Raw genomic sequence first — 19,116 nt, 5'->3', positions numbered from 1 at the left:
CCTCAGACACTCACATGCCGACTCTCAGACCCATTCAGAGACTCATGCACTCACCCACAGACCCACTCAGAGACTCAAGTAACCACTCACATGCTCACTCAAAAACTCAAGTACCCTTTTAGAGACCAACTCAGACACTCATGTACCCACTCACAAAACCAAACAGAGACTTATGTATCTACTCACAGACCCACTCAGACACTCTTACATCCACTCACAGACCCACTCAGACACTCATACACCCATTCACAGACCAACTCAGAGACACATGTAACCACTCACAGGCCCTCTCAGGCACTCTCACATCTAATGACAGACCCATTCATATGCTCATGTGCCCACTCATACATCCATGTAGACCTACTCAGAAACTCACACACACATTCACAAGCCCACACAAAGACTCATGCACTTGCACACAGACACACTGAGACACTAATACACCTACTCTCAGATCCAAAGAGACACTGATGCAGCCACTCAGAGACCCACTCAGAAACACATGTACCCACTCACAGACCCACTCAGATACTCATGTACCCACTCACAGACCCACTCAGATACTCATGGACCCACTCACAGACCCAGTCAGACATTCATGCACTCACTCAAAGACCCAGACATTAACAGACCTACTTACAGACCTATTCAGAGACTCATGTACTCACTTGCAGACCCACTAATAGACTCAAACAACTACTAACACATCTACTCAGGCACTTGAGCATCCATTTAAAGACCCCCTAGGCTACTCACTCACCCACTCACTGAGCCATATAGTCACTCACACATCCACAAAACTACTCACACACCCACTTACTGACTCATACAGCCACTCATACACCCATTCATCTACCTATACAACCATGTACACACCCACTCTCAAAGGTAACAGGTTACAGGTAGGAAATAAAATTAAAAAATACTTTAAAATTCACAAAAGAACATAGGTTACAGGGACATTATAGTTAGGAAATAACATTAAAAACCTTAGAAATTTAGTGAAAAAACCAAGTTTATAGGGATGTTACAGTTAGGGAATTCACTGAAAAAGCCAAAGGTCAGAAGTAAATTATAGTTAGGCTCAGATTTTACATGCATAAAACCAAAGAAAGAAGTTATAGTTACCTGAGCTAACTATAACGTATATCCCCGCAATGCATTGTGTATGACCTCACATGTTACATCACTCATGACATGGTCAGTGATACCACTGATGATATCGCAAATGAAATCACTAATGACATCATCTACAGAACCACTCACATCCCTACTCACACCCTCTTACAACCTCTCCTATACTCACTCACACACCCATACAATCACTCACATACCCATTCACAGACCCATACAAGTACTAAGTACTCACATACCCACACCCTCATTCATAGAGGCACTCACATACCCATTAACCCACTCATACAGTCATTTACACAACCACTCACTCACCCATACAACTACTCACACATTCACTTATATGCCCATAGAGCCACTCAAACAGACACACACTCACACATACAGCTACTCATACCCTCACGTATATTCTCCTATACAGCAACTGACAGAGCCACTCACACACCCATACACCCACTCTCACACCCACTCCTTTACCAACACAGCCACTCACACACCCAGTCGTACAGTCATACAGCCACTCAGACACTGAGCCACTCACCCATATAGCTACTCACACACCCACTCACTTAGTCATACAGATACTAGCACATGGATTCACTCACCTATACAGCCAATGACAAAGTACATACTCACCCATACAGCCACTCTCACACTCACTCATTCACCAATAGAGCCAAGGACACACCTACTCACTCATTGTTCCAGAGACTAAATAGCCTCACACTCACACATACAGCCACTTAGACACCCAGTTACTCAACCATACAGTCACTCATGCAGCCACCCAGTCACCCATACAGCCACTCACACACTCACACATCCACACATACAGACACTCACAGAGCTCTCTCACAAATTTCTACAATCAAAAAATCTATCCCTCCACTCCCCCAATCGCCACCCCTGGACATTTCCCTCAACAATCTCTCGACCTTCACCTCTTTTCCTATTCTAGATCCTATCTCCTTGGCGGAACTAGCCACTCGTGTAAAATCTGGCTCCCCGAACGACTGCTGCCCGCCGTTCATCCTACGGAGCTTATGTCTTAAATTACCCGATAGCATCTTGTACCTACTCAATAGCTCTCTCAGCAGCGGCATCTGCCCCACCTCCTTTAAGGAGGCCATCCTGGTACCCCTTTTAAAAAAACCTGGTGCTGATGTGGCGGAGCCATCGAACTATCGCCCCATTTCCCTCCTTCCCTATTTCTCTAAACTCATGGAGGCCCATGTCACCCGCTGCCTGTCAAGTTTCATTGAATCTTCCTGCTATCTTGAGCCGACCCAGGCTGGCTTCAGACCTGCCCACTCCACTGAAGCCGTCATCTTGGCAGTCCTTGACACACTCAGGAGTAACGCAGACGCGGGTATTCCCCAAGCCCTCGTCTTACTGGATTTGTCGGCCGCGTTCGACACGGTGGATCATAACATCCTTCTCCACCGTGTCGAGCAGGCGGGCATCCAGGGCGTTGCTCTTGAGTGGGTCAAATCCTTCCTCACGGGAAGAACACAGGCAGTCCGCCTAGGTCCTTACACTGCAAATAAGATCTACACTTCTTGTGGTGTCCCCCAAGGCTCTTCTCTTTCCCCGCTCCTCTTTAATCTTTATCTCCGGCCCCTTATTAACTCTCTTCTGAAATGGGATATCGTCACCTATAACTATGCGGACGACTTACAAATTATCTTCTCTCTCAACTCACCACACGCTATTAAAACCTTTCACGGAGCCATGACTTACATCCAACTCTGGATGAACCAGAACCAACTGAAGCTGAATCCCGGCAAAACCGAGCTCCTTCTCCCCGGACTCAGTCACATCTACTGGGGTCCTCAGTTCTGGCCTCCAGAGTTCTGTTCCCCCCCTACCCCAGCAAAAACAGTAAAGAGTCTGGGTGTCATCATTGACACCGAGCTCTCACTCAGGGCTCAAGTTGGAGCGGTGGTCTCCTCCTGCATGTATCAACTCCGAAGGATCCGCAAAGTCCATCACTTTTTGCCCCCAGCAGCACTCACTCAAACTATCACCTCGCTGGTACTCTCCCGTCTGGATTTTTCCAACGCCATTTACCACGGTTTGCCACAATTTTTGATTCAACGCCTTCAGGTTGTCCAGAATCAGGCTGCCCGCCTGATTCATGGAGCTCCCAGATGGCAATCAGCTAAGCCTCTGCTCATGAGCCTCCATTGGCTCCCAATCGATCAAAGGGCCGCCTTTAAGGTGGCATGCCTCACTTTCAAAGCACTTCATTGTCTTAGCCCTATCTTTTTAAAATCCCTCATTCGCCCTCACTGTCCCACACGCAATCTCCGATCTGCTCACCGCGATTTACTGACTACCCCAAGGAGTAAAACCAAGAGATTCGGCGCTCGTCGTTTCTCCTATCTAGCTCCTGTGCTCTGGAACCTCCTCCCTCTCCCAATCAAATCCTGTTCTTCCCTTCTGAATTTCAGGAAAATGCTAAAAACCCATCTCTTCCCCATTCCTACTTAAGAATCTGTCATTTACGTTCTCTCCTCATCTGTTCTGTTTATCAGCGCCAGGAAGCTTCGGTGTCAGTGCGCTTTATAAATCACATTTAACATAACATAACACACAAGCATTCACATATTCACTCACTCACACATACAGCTACTCACAAAGCCACTCACTCACCAATACAGCCCCTTACACACTCACTCACCAACACAGCTACTCACACACCCACTTATTCACACATTCAGCCACTGACACACACACACACACACACATCCAAACAATCGCTCAGACATATACTCACATACAGATACACAAAGTCACACAGCCACTCACATATTATATGTTTGAAATATTATCACTCATTAGCGGTACACAAAGTATACTGATCTAACTTTTGTGGCATCTTGGTATAAAAGTTTAACACTCATAACTTTTAGAAAACACTCACAATCACTAGACAATGTCATGAGGGATGTCATCAGTGACATCATTTGCAATATCATCAGTGATGTAATCAGTTATATCACTGACCATGTCATCAGTGATGTAATATGTGAGGTCATAAGCAGTGCATTCAGGGCCATAAGTTATAGTTAGCTCAGGTGACTTAAACTGTTGATTTTCCATGGTTTTGTGCATGTGAAATCTGAGCCTAATTGTAACATCTCTGTAACCTTTGATTATTCAGTGAAAAAAAAATACATATATATATATATTACCTACTGGTGGTCGCCAGGAAGTGTTGGCAGCCATCTTGTGCCTTGGTAGAACCGAGGCACAAGAAAACAGAAGGAAAAACGTGCAAAACGCAAAAAGGGGGCAGGGTAGAAACACCCTGACCCCCTAGGCCTGCTCAGGAGGTCCTACAAGGACCCCCAAGGCCCCAAAAAAATGGCAGGATGCGCGCAGGGTGCGCGGATCCGGACAATAAAAAAAACGAATAGCGGGCTCCCGTGCATCTTTGGTAATTAGCCCCCGGGGGGCCAAATCCCGGGGCAATAGTTATTATGTAAAGGGGGGCCGAGAGGGGCCCCCCACCCCCGGGGACCGCTACCCCCAGGGCTTTTTTTTAATTATGTGCAGGGGCTCTCAGGCCCCCCAGCCTCGGGCACCGCCACCCCCGGGGCTTCTTTAAATTAGGTGGGGGGCTCTCAGGCCCCCCCAGCCCTGGGGACTGCCACCCCCAGGGCTTCTTTAAATTAGGTGTGGGGGCTCAGGCCCCCCCAGTCCGGGGGACCGCCACCCCCCTGGGCTTTAGGAAATGAATGGCGGGGGGCTCAAGCCCCCCCACACACCCCGGGGACCGCCAACTCCTCGGGGCTCTAAATATTTTAATTGGGGGGTCCGTGACGGACCCCCCCAGCCCCGGGGACCACCACCCCCGGGGCTCTGTAGATTGTGGGAGGGGAGCCTGTGATGGCCCTGGGCACCGCCACCCCCCAGGGCCAGCTCCTGCAGTGTCCCGGGGTGCCCACCCCCGGGACACTGTAGTTTGCTATTGTAGCTCCCGCCCTGCCATAGCAAAGTTGGTTTGAATTTTGAAAGAGAGAGCAGGTTTCCCTGCTCTCTCTTTCAAAATTCAAACCAAATTGATTTTCCACACGTGGAGCTGCATCTTAGCAGCTCCCCATGTGGAAAAGCAATGCCGGCTCCCGAGGGACGCGGAGAGCCGTCAGGGACCGTGGGGGGATTGGGGACCCCCCACGGTCCCCAACGGAGAGTGCCAGCCCTGGGGGATGGGGTCCCCGGGGCTACAAGTGGCCTGAGGAAAGGGGCAACGTACAGCCAGATGTCATCAGCGATGTCATGAGTGATGTCACTGACCATGTCATGAATGATGTATTTTGTGATGTCATCAGCAGTGCATTGCGGGCGCGTGAGTTATAGTTAGCTGAACTAACTATAACGGGGGAATTTCTATGGTTTTGTACGAGTGAAATGTCCAGCTAACTATAACACCCCTGAAACCTATGGTTTTTTCAGTGAATTTCTAAGGTTTTTTAAATGCTAATTCCTAACTATAACGTACCTGAAACCTATGGTTTTTTCAGTGAATATATATATATATATATATTCACTGAAAAAACCATAGGTTTCACACACGTTATAGTTAGAAATTAGCATTTAAAAAACCTTGCAAATTCACTGAAAAAACCATAGGTTTAACACACGTTATAGTTAGCTGGACATTTCACTCGTACAAAACCAATGAAATTCCCCCGTTATAGTTAGTTCAGCTAACTATAACTCGCGCGCCCGCAATCCACTGCTCATGACGTCACATATTACATCACTCATGACATGGTCAGTGACATCTCAAATGACATCACTGATGACATCACTGATGACATCATCTAGTGAGTATGTGTTTTATAAAAATTTGAATATGTTTAATATATATAGGGAAAGGCCTGTTTAAGAATGTGTGGGTGTACACGTGTGTAAATGGATGATTTTCTGTGGTGCATAACATGATTCTTTAAGTTAGTCATTAAATGTATCTTACTGCAGACTAGTGAGTAAACTGTGTAAATGTATGTATGTGTCTGTATGTTGGTGTATAAGTGGCTGCATGGTTTTGAGAACAGCTATATGAGTGTCTATATGAGTTATTGATTGCTTGTGTGAGTATCTGTATGGGTTCATAAGTGTTTGTGTGGGTAGGATGTGTGTGACTCTGGATATAGATGTGTGAGTGGGTGATTCTATGGGTGCATGGTTTTAAGAGTGCATCTGTGTTGAACTGTATGGTTGGGTGAGTGTATGTATGGGTGTGTTAGGGATTGCATGTATATCTCAATGGTACATGTGTGACTAACTACATATGTGAAAGGCAGTATATATACGTGTAAGAGTATATAAGTGGGTATATGTGAGAGTGTGTGATTGTGAGAGTGGCTGTATGGATGAGTGTGTGCTTGCATCAATGATTGTATAAGAGCGTAAGAATGTGATACTATTTTTATGTGTAAGTGAACTTGAGTGTGTTTCACTGCCTAGATGAGTAAATGGGAGTGTGATTATTTGCATGATTGAGTAAGTGTGAGAGTACCTCTATGGATGATTTGTAGTGTCTATTTATGTGTGTGTATAAATTCATATGACACATTTGTTTGAAGTGACTGTAAGTATGAGTGACTGTACAGGTGAGTGTGTGGAGGTGTATGTTGACCTACGAGTTAATAATTGGGTATGTAGCTATTGGTATTGCAGTATGTATGGTTTTGAGGATGGAACTCTTAAATTTTTTGTCGGTGTTTTAAAGGTTATATTATTTTGTGAGAAGATGTGCTACTCTATCACACGGATGATGTCATGAGTGATGTCATCAGTGATGTCATTTGAGATGTCATCAGTGATGTCATCAGTGATGTCACTGACCATGTCATGAGTGATGTAATATGTGACGTCATGAGCAGTGGATTGCGGGCGCGCGAGTTATAGTTAGCTGAACTAACTATAACGGGGGAATTTCATTGGTTTTGTACGAGTGAAATGTCCAGCTAACTATAACATGTGTTAAACCTATGGTTTTTTCAGTGTATTTGCAAGGTTTTTTAAATGCTAATTTCTAACTATAACGTGTGTGAAACCTATGGTTTTTTCAGTGAATTTGCAAGGTTTTTTAAATGCTGTTATGTATTTTTTATTTATATTTTTTAAATATTTTTTTTAATAAAAATTTCCCATGTATTCATTTATTTATTATCTTTATCCTTTAATTTTTTTTGGCTCATTTTTTTTATAAATTTTCAAATATGATAAAGTTGAACAGCATAGTTAATATTTTCTATTAAGTTATGTCCTTTTTTTTTTTATATTAATTCTTAGGGTGCGCGCTCAGAGCGCGCACCTAGTACATTTGCGTAAGTTTTTATGAATTGCGTTTTACGTTATTTACGTACGCATACATACGTTTTTTTCGCGCTCGGAGCGCGCACCCAGTACGCATGCGTACGTACGCATGCGTGCGTGCGTCGTACGTGCTCCACGCGGTACACTTCCGTATACGCGTAGAGTACGCGTGCTGTCGTTCGCGTATACGCGTGTGCTACGTATGTGCGTTACGTACGCGCATACCACGTATGCGCATGCGCTCGTACGCGTTCGCGCATGCGCAATTGCCCGGTGCGCGCTCCGAGCTTGCTCCGTGCGCGCACCTCGGGTTATGTTCTGAATAAAACAACACTTCTAATTGGTTTTCATTACTTTCAGTTTCTGATTGTTTCAACACCACACCCAATCCCCTCATTGCAAGTCATGTGATCAACAATAATCACTTTTGATTGGTTTGAAGTACTTTCAGTTCCAGATTCTTCCAACACCACTCCCACTTTCTTCATTATTAGTTCTGATTCCCTTGGAGAAGGAGCTAATCTGTTGTTGAGAGACAATGGCTGAGCAGCAACCATCTTCAGAGAGTGAACAGGACACTCTTGAGAGACAGAGGAACAGGAAGCAGAAAGACAGCTTTATATGGCAGTTTTTTACTTTCCCTGAGGGACAAAAAAAAGTGAATGCACCGAAAGTTACTTGTGTATTGTGTCAAAAAGTCTTATCACGTGGGAATGCTAACAAGAAGTATTCTTTTAGCATACACACAATGATGAGGCATGTTGAGGCAATGCATCCAGTGACTTTTCGTCGAGCTTCTGGAGAAAACCCTCCACCTGCTCAGCCGACGACATTTGCAGCAGCTCAGCCGAGCACATCTTCGGCAGCTCAGGCAAGCACTTCTACTGCGATGGTGCCTTCACCTTTTTCTACACCTCTTGTTGGACCACCTTGTTTGGCGAGGTTGTCTACACGGTGCACTGATTGCGGTAGTCTTATTTCTGTGGGGGAGACCAGTCTTGATCTCCTTCAGCGAAAATTTCATGCGCATCATTGCTCTAGGCCATAGATGTTTTTTCTTTTTTTCGTTTTTCTCTTCCTGTTTCCCTACATTAACTCAAGGGCTCTTTTCAGAGCCACCTAAAACCTAAACCCAAAAATATTTTTGGGGGATTTTTTTTTTGATTTTTATTTTTGGGGTGCGCGCACGCTGCACGCACCCGAGGAGGTTTTTTAATTTTTTTTTTTTTTTTTTTAATTTTAATGAACAAAGAGAGGTGAAGAAAAGGAATCATGAAAAGGAAGGATTAAGAAATTCAAATATTTTTAACTTATCTTTTTTTTAAAATAACATATTTTGATAAAAAAACATTTTTACTAATTTGCAAGGAAACACAATTTCATTTTTTTATTTTTCTTTCAAGTTCTGAAAAAAAAGAAAAGTATTAATATTCAATCATACATTTTATAAAGCAGTACATGTTTTTACATATGTTACAAAGCAATTTTTTGCCCTTTTTTTGCTGTTTTCAGAATTTTTTAATTTTCACTTAAAATAGTGAAAACAATTGTATTCATCATTTAACAGCGGGCAAAAAAAAAACAATCTGAAAGATTGTTTAAAAAAGCCCCAAAACTATCCACACTAAAATATACTTTGATAGAAATATTACATATATATTACAAATACCTTTCTAGATGAATAACAATTTTGTAGATATTCCATCTTTAAACATTGTTGCAAAAGCACATATGCCAAAATAATATCTGTCAAAGAAGTCCACATTTGTTTTTATTACTTTTCCTTTAGGCCAAATAGTAATTTCAAAATCCTTTTTAAGTGAAATCTTCAATTATAATCCTTTAAAATTTCAAAAAATGCTTTCTTCAGATGCAGTTTTTAGTTTTTAAAATTTAGGTTTCAGAAAAATTAAGTAAGAATTGGGTAAATCATAAGGCAAACGTTGCTTGAAAATCAATTGGGAATCATTACACAGTATCCAGCCTTTTTCACATTTAAGATAAACTGTGTAATGTCCAGAAGTTACAGTAGGTCCTTCATGAAAAATTATTGCAACTGTAACAAAAGTTTTTCCAGAAATTGATAATTGTTGTCCTATAAACTTCTTTATTAAAGTATCCAATTTTGAACCATCAGCTCTACAACGTTGCATCATTAAAATTACATACTGACCGTATTTCTGTAAAAATAACGTGGAAAACATGTCAGATTTGCATTCAGAACATTCCATGTTGTGATTGGCATCTTTAACTAATTTACTAAAAGTCACTGATTTACTTTGTGGTAATGGTAAATATATGAACCTTTCAGAATCAACATTACTACTGCATGTGTTCATACAGTTTTCACAGCAATGTTCCCATTTATAAGAAACACCAAATAAGTTTTCTACTTGTACTCCTTCATCTTCAAGTACCGTCAGCATATAAATTAAGAATTCCTGTGCATCTTGCTGAACATTTTCTTTAAACTGCGTAGATCCTGAACATACATCTAAAAGATTTCTAACATCAGAAGCACTTTCTATTTTAGTTTTATCATTACTGAGCTTCTCATAAAGGAAACTCAGCAGAGAACAGAATCTTTTTCCATGATTTACTTTTATCTGCTCTTGCAAATTTTCAAGATAAAATACAACATTCAGCACTACATTTGCGTAGCAGTTGACACCAGAGCTATTTTCAAAATGACAACCAACAACCTCTTGAACACTGTCCTTTTTCTTTTTGCTTACAATCACTTCACTCTCCTTTTGTTTTCTCTTCTGTCCATCCTCATTACAGATATTCTCAATTCTCCTTTTCTGAGAAACAACATGTTTTTCAATCACAGGATACTGACCTAAATGAGGAGCATAGGTTCTTCTTAATCTATTATACTCCTTTACACAGTTTGCATCGGCACTAACTTTTGAGTCATCAAAGTCTATCATAAATAAACCAGATAATGTTTTCACTCGTGACAAAGCAACATATGCCATACCTTCTTTGAATACAGTAGAACCAATGTTTACAAAAGCACTATCTACAGTTAATCCTTGAGACTTGTGAATAGTTACAGCATATGCTAGAGAAAATGGAAACTGCTTCCTACCTACATACAAGTCTTTCACTAGCAAAAAACGAACTGAACAACGACTAATGTCTTTAACCTCTTCAATCTGGTCAAATTTTATTTTTAAAAATTCAATTCCATCTTTTTTCTGGTACTTCTCATAACCCACAACTTTACCCATAGCTCCATTTACTAAACCTTTTTCTACATCCAAATTTCTCCTTAAAATCACTCGACAATTCATGCAAACATATAGATTTTTTTCTAGTCCAGCTGTTTTTGAAATGTTCTTCTCTAGTGAATCCAATTTATTTTTCAGTTTGCCTGTTAATGTAATAGTAATTCCTTCATGTTGAATTTTGTCCACTGCTTCCATTTTCTTAATCTCTTCTTTTTCCAATTTCAAAAGTTCCTCATTGAATATTGAGCATTCGCGAAGTGTTGGCATTAAGCAGATTACAGTATTTTTTTCAGCAATGTTCTTGAATATTTTCTCTGCAACTATTGTTTCTTTTGGAAATAAATTATGTAGCATCCGACTCTGTAATGCTTTTTTGCCATCTTCTGTGAGAAGTCCAATTCTAATATCTTTCAGAATACTTGCATAATCTTCATCGTTTGCTTGCCTCATATTGGTAGTGAGTTCTTTGTACTCAAAGAACGACCAAATATTCGCATTACCAATGCTTCCTAATGACTTCTTTGTGTCTTCATGTGTCACAGTATTAAACACGGGTTGTCCTTTTACTGGAGTGAGCTGTAAAAGATCCCCAAAAACTATGACGTGTTTTCCTCCAAATAACACGTCATAGTCTCTTTTTAGAATTTGTTGCATTCTTAAATGCACAAAGGCAAGCATTAAGTTTGATACCATGCTCACCTCATCAATAATGAGAACTTGCATCTTCTTCAACACTCTTAAAACTTCGAAGCATGCTTCTCCTGTTAGCTTGTGATATTGTATTTGGTTCTCATGCTCCACTGGTAACATTAGCAAGCGATGTAAGGTAATTCCTTTTATGTTATAGGCTGCTAACCCAGTTGGAGCAGTTACAACACAAGACAAAGTGGAAGCTGTTTATGGCTGTAGGTAGCTTCTGATGACTTTTATTAAGAAACTTTTTCCAGTTCCTGCTTGTCCACTCACATACATCCTGATTGGTTCAAATGATGTGCATGAGCACTCTTTATTTTCATCTAGTAATCCATGATCAATTTTTTTGGTGACTTCTTCATAAATTTGTTTTTGTTCTTCATTCAGTTGTTGTTCCAGATTTAGTAAGTCTATTGAATCTTCCTGTGCTTGATTCATAGCCGTTTCTACTTCAGTCATGGCTATTGCAGCTTCATTTTCTACAATAGGTTGTCCTAGGGGATCTTGACTGAGTGTTCCAGAACTTTGGCTGTCTTGAGAACTGTCTCTAGCTACTTCAGCTGCAATTGTACTTTCCTGTTCTATTTCTTCATTTAACATTTGCACGTAATTCGTGAAAGTACTGCATTGAATTGTTTCTTTATACGCATTAAATGAATCTTCATAGCTGTGAAATTCTCCCAGTAGTTCGTCCTCTGAACGCCATGGTTTAAACAGCTGTAAAAGTGCCAAGTAGTAAAATTCCTTTTTCTCAGTTGTATCACAACTGAGCTTCCTGTGATTAATCAAACTTCCTTTTGTTTGCTTCACCAAACATCCTTCTTCACCAATGACTTTATATTTTCCATTATTGATGTCTTCTGTGGCTTTCCGTGAAAAAATGTAGTTCTGCAGCACTTCATAGAGACACATGTTCTCAAGATGACGACTTCTTTTTGGGTAATACGTGTCCAACATGTTTGATTTCAAAGTATCTGTACTTTCCGGGTTATACTCGGCCAAATATTCAATTTCTGCAACAGATTTCAGTACCCGATTTCTCATTCCTGCAAGGCCTAAACTTACCCAAATTATTCTTCTGGATTTCGAGTAAAGACTTGCAGATGATAACCTATCTGAGCATTCGTAGGATCCAATTTCTCGATGCGATAACATCTTTAAACTGAAACTGTATAGCTTCTTACTGACAGTCTTCTCATGAGAAATCTCTTCCCACATTTCCTTCAATTCTGTTTTCTCAGATTTAGTGATGTATGATGTGACATACCGAGCAACAGCAATAGAATTGTCTGCCACATACTGAATATCCATGTTAGCATTCCACATGGATAAAATGACTGGGTAGTAGTCATTTATGTATTTTGACTCTTCTTTTCTTCGTAGGTTGTAAGTATTCTTAGGTGATTTTCTTGTAATAGTATGTCGCACAGCTGACATAAAACTGTTTACTCTTCCTTTTGAAAGAACAGGTCGTGGAAATCCAAATCGACATTTTGTGTAGAATTTATCTTTGCTCTTGTACTTTCGCCGACAGTATTTTCCACACCGATGATTTTGAAAACGTAGAACTTGCTCTTTTAACTTTTTCTCTTGTGTGCTTTTAGGTATAGCACATGTTGCATATTCTTCAATGAAACTTAAAACTACTTCATCTGCATCTGTTCCAAATTTTGGGGCATCCTTGATCCACAACAGCATACGAATATGAGGAGCACCTCTTGCTTGGTACTCTTTTCTCCAAAAGAAATCCACAACTTCTCCAAGAGGTGGATTTTTTTTATTGCAGATGAAGGACATCATAGCCTCAAATCTATGATTAAAATATCTGCAAACATTAACCGGATCCAATGAGCACAGTTCTCCTGCTGTCTTGTATTCGATGTTTTTAATGTTTGAATTTGCCTCTCGAAGAAAATCCAGTAAATCATCCCAAGCGTACTCGGCACAGCTTAGGGTAAGGAACCATGTTGGCGTTCCTAAATTTCGTAACATGCATTTTAATTCTCCATGGCGTCGGTACCAATATTCATTTGTCCCACGCTGACAAGCCATCAGATTGATCAATTGTGTTTCCAAATGATCATCTCGGTGCTGCACTTTGTCCATAAAATCCTTAGCAGACACATTATGTAGATGTACTCCACTTTTTAAAATGTGATTTACTGCATAAGATAGTGCAGACAAGTCGCTTTCAAATAAAAGATGAAACAAATAAGGAATACTTTGACGAAATCTTGGATCTTCTGCATATAATCTTGTAGTCCGATACTCAGAAGCTGGAATCTGTTCTGGGCGTTCATCGTATCGTCCACCTTTTCCAGTAGGAAACAGCTGGGGAAAACATTGAGCTTCCAAGCTCTTCTCCCATACACTCACGGGAGTTCCTTTTGCTTTCTTCATCTGAAACAGATCAATAGTGTCTCCCATAACTTCTTTTGAATGCAGAGGATGTATGCTAAAATGTTCATAAATTTCTTCTTCTTTTGACTTGTCCACTTTTTCAATTTGCCCAGTTGGTGTTTCTGTATCTTCTTGTAAATCTTCTTCATCTTCATCTATATAAATTGATTCATACCATTTATTATTCCTTTTCAAATATAAATTTGCTCTTTGTACTTTCCGTACATCTACCAGCTCCTGCCAAATCTTCTTATTCTTTGTAGGTACACCATTAACCAGAATTACTAATGGTTCAGTTTCCAAAGTATCTGCATCAATAGTTTCCATATTTTTCTTCAAATCCAATGGCAAATACACCACTCTTCCTTTTAAACCTCTCAGTAAATCTGAAGGAGGTAATTTACCAGTTTTGGGCTCCATACGTACTATGGTCTGGAACGGATGAACACATTGAATGAGTATAGACTCATATGTATTTAAATCAGAAAGTTCGGCAGGAATAGCATCCAATTCTAAATTATTATGTACAGCTCTGGTCGGCATTCTATTTTCTTCTAACTTGTTATAACAGTATTTACAAATACACTGATCTTCACCCAATTCAAAACAATTTTCCAGAAATATATATGTTGCAAAATCCTTCCACTTATAATTATCTTCATTTTCACTTTTTTTATACAGATCAACATTCCTTGTTTGAATTTTATAATGGCTTCTGCGGCAACAAATACAAGTAATATTTGGTCTTTCATTAGAGATGATAGTAAATTTTGTCATTTCATCCTCAAAATATTTAGTAATAATGAGTTCTACATTCTGTTCCTCATTTTCCTCAATAACTGTGTCCTTTTCTGCACTTTCTTGTTCTGGACCAAAGTAACAAAACTGAATCTCATCGGTAACCTTCACTACATCTGATACAGATCCACGGAACAGAGCATTATTTAACTTTACTGCTGGACTTTTAGCAAAATACAATGTTCTCACAAACTTTCTCATTTCAGTATGATGAACAGCCAGCATCCTAAAATGGTGAAAAACACTTTGACACACTTTCCTAGATAGACAAGTCAGAGAATGTCCTTGCAAACCAGTATTCTCTCTCACTCTGCATGGATCTAGTCTTTGAAGCACCTTAATCTTCTGTTTTACACTCTTTTTACTATATTCTCTTAGAAAGTCACGTAATTTATCAATAGATTCCTGACGCACAGTACAAATACTACTACATTTCCAAGTGTACACTGGGGCTTTTGGACGTCTCCCCATAGCCTCAACAGCCATCACTTCTTCCTCATTTCTTGGAACCATTTTCTCTTTTTCCATCACACAACCATCTCTAACTTCATATGCTCTACCATTGGTGTCAACTGCATGCAACAAACTATTACTTTGAAGATAACTCTCTTCATTAAAAAATGGTTCAGTACTTGAACTGTGCTTCCATTCTCCCAAGAACACTTTACAAAAGTTACTTTTTTTCACTTCTCTTTTCCTTTTGCTTTGTGACTTCATTGCATTGACTAATTTGTCTAATCTACGCATCCTATATTTCCAAAGCCTTACTTTTCTTCTTATATTTTTTCACATCCTTTAGCAAATTTAACATCACTCTTCTCTGAAACATTTTTCGACGAATGTTTTTAAAATCTAATTTTCGTGTTAAATCACTTTTACTTACTTCTGATTGTACATTAGCTTTTGTTTTTTGCTGTTGACTCTGTTGTTGCTTTGTACCTAAAACACTGTTTGTTTTACATTTATTTTTTCCATTTTTTTGTTTTTTGAAGATCTTTTTAAAGAAATCTCTACTTTGCTTACCAGTAGACTTTTTCTTTTTGCCATCACAAGCTTTTCCTCCTATTTTTTTTTTCCAGTTTTGTCCAGATATAGTTGTTGTTGCTTTTCTTTCCTCTTTCTTGTCCTTAAAGGCATTTTTTTATTTTTTCACTGTTGCTCAGCAATGCCTGCAAGAAACAGTAAAAAAAAAAACTTTTTGTAATTATAATTCATTTAAATTTTTTTTTAGCTTTTCAATAATTTAAAATGTTTAGCATTTGACTCTCATTTGCGATTTAGTGATTTCTGCTGAGTGCTAACCACCACATTTGAAGAAAACAAGCTGTCCCTTTCCTGCAAGTGCATGTTTTACAGAACAACTGCAACACAAATTACAACTCTGGCCACAATTCCTGTGCGCACACAGCCTCATGGTGTGATTCTAAGCAGAAAACAGAATTTGATTGGCAATTTCAAAGCACACTTACTACTGTGGTAGAGCAAGTGATAATTACTGTTACAGCCTGACACATTTTCCTTGTAGATTACAGAGACAGAACAGAGCACATGTCCTAACAGCTACTTCATACCATGAGCATGTGCAACCTGGGTGAGTGACTACACTAGAGCAAAGGAAATGAGCCTTGGTGACGTTGAATGTCTTTGCGTTACACAGTGCTATCTGAAACAGCACACAGAGCTGAGTACTAGGCATGGGAGTGTTGGAGAAGCTGCTGTGTGTGTGCCAAGAGTGTGTTTCTGGAGACTGTGTATTGTCTGGTGCAAGAGAAATGAGCAAAGAGACTTCCAAAACTGCATGAAGACTGCAGGGATATATGTAACAGTGCATGTGTGCTAAGGGTTATTTTCAGTTTTGAACATATGGCAACTACCTGTGCCTTTGCTATTTTGAAAGGAAAATCTACCCTGCTGGTTTCAAATGTTTTAGCTTTTGCCTCTCATTTCCGATTTAGTGATTTCTGCTGAGTGCTAACCACCACATTTGAAGAAAACAAGCTGTCCCTTTCCTGCAAGTGCATGTTTTACATTACAACTGCAACACAAATTACATCTCTGGCCACAATTCCTGTGCGCACACAGCCTCATGGTGTGATTCTAAGCAGAAAACAGAATTTGATTGGCAATTTCAAAGCACATTTACTACTGTGGTAGAGCAAGTGATAATTACTGTTACAGCCTGACACATTTTTCTTGTAGATTACAGAGGCAGACAAGAGCACATGTCCTAACAGCTACTTCATACCATGAGCATGTGCAACCTGGGTGAGTGACTACACTAGAGCAAAGGAAATGAGCCTTGGTGACGTTGAATGTCTTTGCGTTACACAGTGCTATCTGAAACAGCACACAGAGCTGAGTACTACACATGGGAGTGTTGGAGAAGCTGCTGCGTGTGTGCCAAGAGTGTGTTTCTGGAGACTGTGTATTGTCTGGTGCAAGAGAAATGAGCAAAGAGACTTCCAAAACTGCATGAAGACTGCTGGGATGTATGTAACAGTGCATGTGTGGTAAGGGTTATTTTCAGTTTTGAACATATGGCAACTACCTGTGCCTTTGCTATTTTGAAAGGAAAATCTACCCTGTTGGTTTCAAATGTTTTAGCTTTTGCCTCTCATTTGCGATTTAGTGATTTCTGCTGAGTGCTAACCACCACATTTGAAGAAAACAAGCTGTCCCTTTCCTGCAAGTGCATGTTTTACATTACAACTGCAACACAAATTACATCTCTGGCCACAATTCCTGTGCGCACACAGCCTCATGGTGTGATTCTAAGCAGAAAACAGAATTTGATTGGCAATTTCAAAGCACATTTACTACTGTGGTAGAGCAAGTGATAATTACTGTTACAGCCTGACACATTTTCCTTGTAGATTACAGAGGCAGAAAAGAGCACATGTCCTAACAGCTACTTCATACCATGAGCATGTGCAACCTGGGTGAGTGACTACACTAGAGCAAAGGAAATGAGCCTTGGTGACGTTGAATGTCTTTGCGTTACACAGTGCTATCTGAAACAGCACACAGAGCTGAGTACTACGCATGGGAGTGTTGGAGAAGCTGCTGCGTGTGTGCCAAGAGTGTGTTTCTGGAGACTGTGTAGTGTCTGGTGCAAGACAGATGAGCAAAGAGACTTCCAAAACTGCATGAAGACTGCTGGGATGTATGTAACAGTGCATGTGTGGTAAGGGTTATTTTCAGTTTTGAACATATGGCAACTACCTGTGCCTTTGCTATTTTGAAAGGATAATCTACCCTGTTGGTTTCAAATGTTTTAGCTTTTGCCTCTCATTTGCGATTTAGTGATTTCTGCTGAGTGCTAACCACCACATTTGAAGAAAACAAGCTGTCCCTTTCCTGCAAGTGCATGTTTTACATTACAACTGCAACACAAATTACATCTCTAGCCACAATTCCTGTGCGCACACAGCCTCATGGTGTGATTCTAAGCAGAAAACAGAATTTGATTGGCAATTTCAAAGCACATTTACTACTGTGGTAGAGCAAGTGATAATTACTGTTACAGCCTGACACATTTTCCTTGTAGATTACAGAGGCAGAAAAGAGCACATGTCCTAACAGCTACTTCATACCATGAGCATGTGCAACCTGGGTGAGTGACTACACTAGAGCAAAGGAAATGAGCCTTGGTGACGTTGAATGTCTTTGCGTTACACAGTGCTATCTGAAACAGCACACAGAGCTGAGTACTACGCATGGGAGTGTTGGATAAGCTGCTGCGTGTGTGCCAAGAGTGTGTTTCTGGAGACTGTGTATTGTCTGGTGCAAGACAGATGAGCAAAGAGACTTCCAAAACTGCATGAAGACTGCTGGGATGTATGTAACTGTGCATGTGTGGTAAGGGTTAATTTGTGTTTTGAAAACAGACTGCCCCTTTCCTGGGTCTGCAATTCTTACAGAACAACAACTTCACAAATGAAATCTCAGACAACAATTCCTATATGCACACAGACTCATGCTGTGTTTGTAGGCACAAAACACAGGCTGCCCCTTTCCTGGGACTGCAATTCTTACAGAACTAATGCTAATTTCAAATGTGTTGCCATTTTCCTCTCATTTCTTGCAAAGTGATTTCTGCTAAATCCTAACCATCACAATTAAAAAGAAGCTGTCCTTTTCTTTCAACTGCAAGTCTTACTTTTCAACAGCAACACAAATTAAATCTCTGTCAACAATTCTTCTCTGCACACAGACTCATGGTTTGATGGTAGGCACAAAACAGTATTCCTCATTGTTACCAGTACACATTAACTTATGGTGAAAACATACTCCATAATATTTAACTAGTTAAAGACAGTTAAATATCTCCCAAACCTCAAAATGTAAAACATAACTTTTGAAGAAGATTCACAATTCTAATATTTATATCAAAAATCACCACATACTTCCCCTCTCAAACTCATAACTCACCTTTAAAATGAGTTAGTTGTGAATGAAATGTGCCACTCAAACAGCAGACTATCAGAGTCAGAATATCAGAGCTCTACACCTCTCTCCTCTC

At 40.2% G+C, this 19,116-nt stretch overlaps 2 protein-coding genes across 3 annotated transcripts in view; one reads left to right on the top strand and one right to left on the bottom strand.

The window, feature by feature from the left end:
* LOC146796120 (uncharacterized) overlaps positions 1 to 19,116 on the top strand; it is a 531,425-nt gene that overhangs the window by 223,048 nt on the left and 289,261 nt on the right. The gene's annotated exons all lie outside the window — the stretch shown is intronic.
* Positions 7,290 to 10,506, bottom strand: LOC146796121 (ubiquitin carboxyl-terminal hydrolase 17-like protein C). Its single transcript, XM_085630173.1, has 2 exons — positions 7,554 to 10,506; positions 7,290 to 7,465 (listed from the first exon to the last, which is right to left on the bottom strand). Exon 1 carries the CDS (start codon positions 10,446 to 10,448, stop codon positions 9,354 to 9,356), a length of 1,095 nt encoding a protein of 364 aa, XP_085486299.1. The 5' UTR covers positions 10,449 to 10,506; the 3' UTR covers positions 7,290 to 7,465; positions 7,554 to 9,353.

This window comes from Triturus cristatus, chromosome 10 (assembly GCF_964204655.1).
Source record: "Triturus cristatus chromosome 10, aTriCri1.1, whole genome shotgun sequence".
In the NCBI taxonomy this organism is placed as follows: Eukaryota; Metazoa; Chordata; class Amphibia; order Caudata; family Salamandridae; genus Triturus; species Triturus cristatus.
Note: the sequence above shows the minus strand (reverse complement) of the source record. Positions and strands in the feature narration are given on the sequence as shown.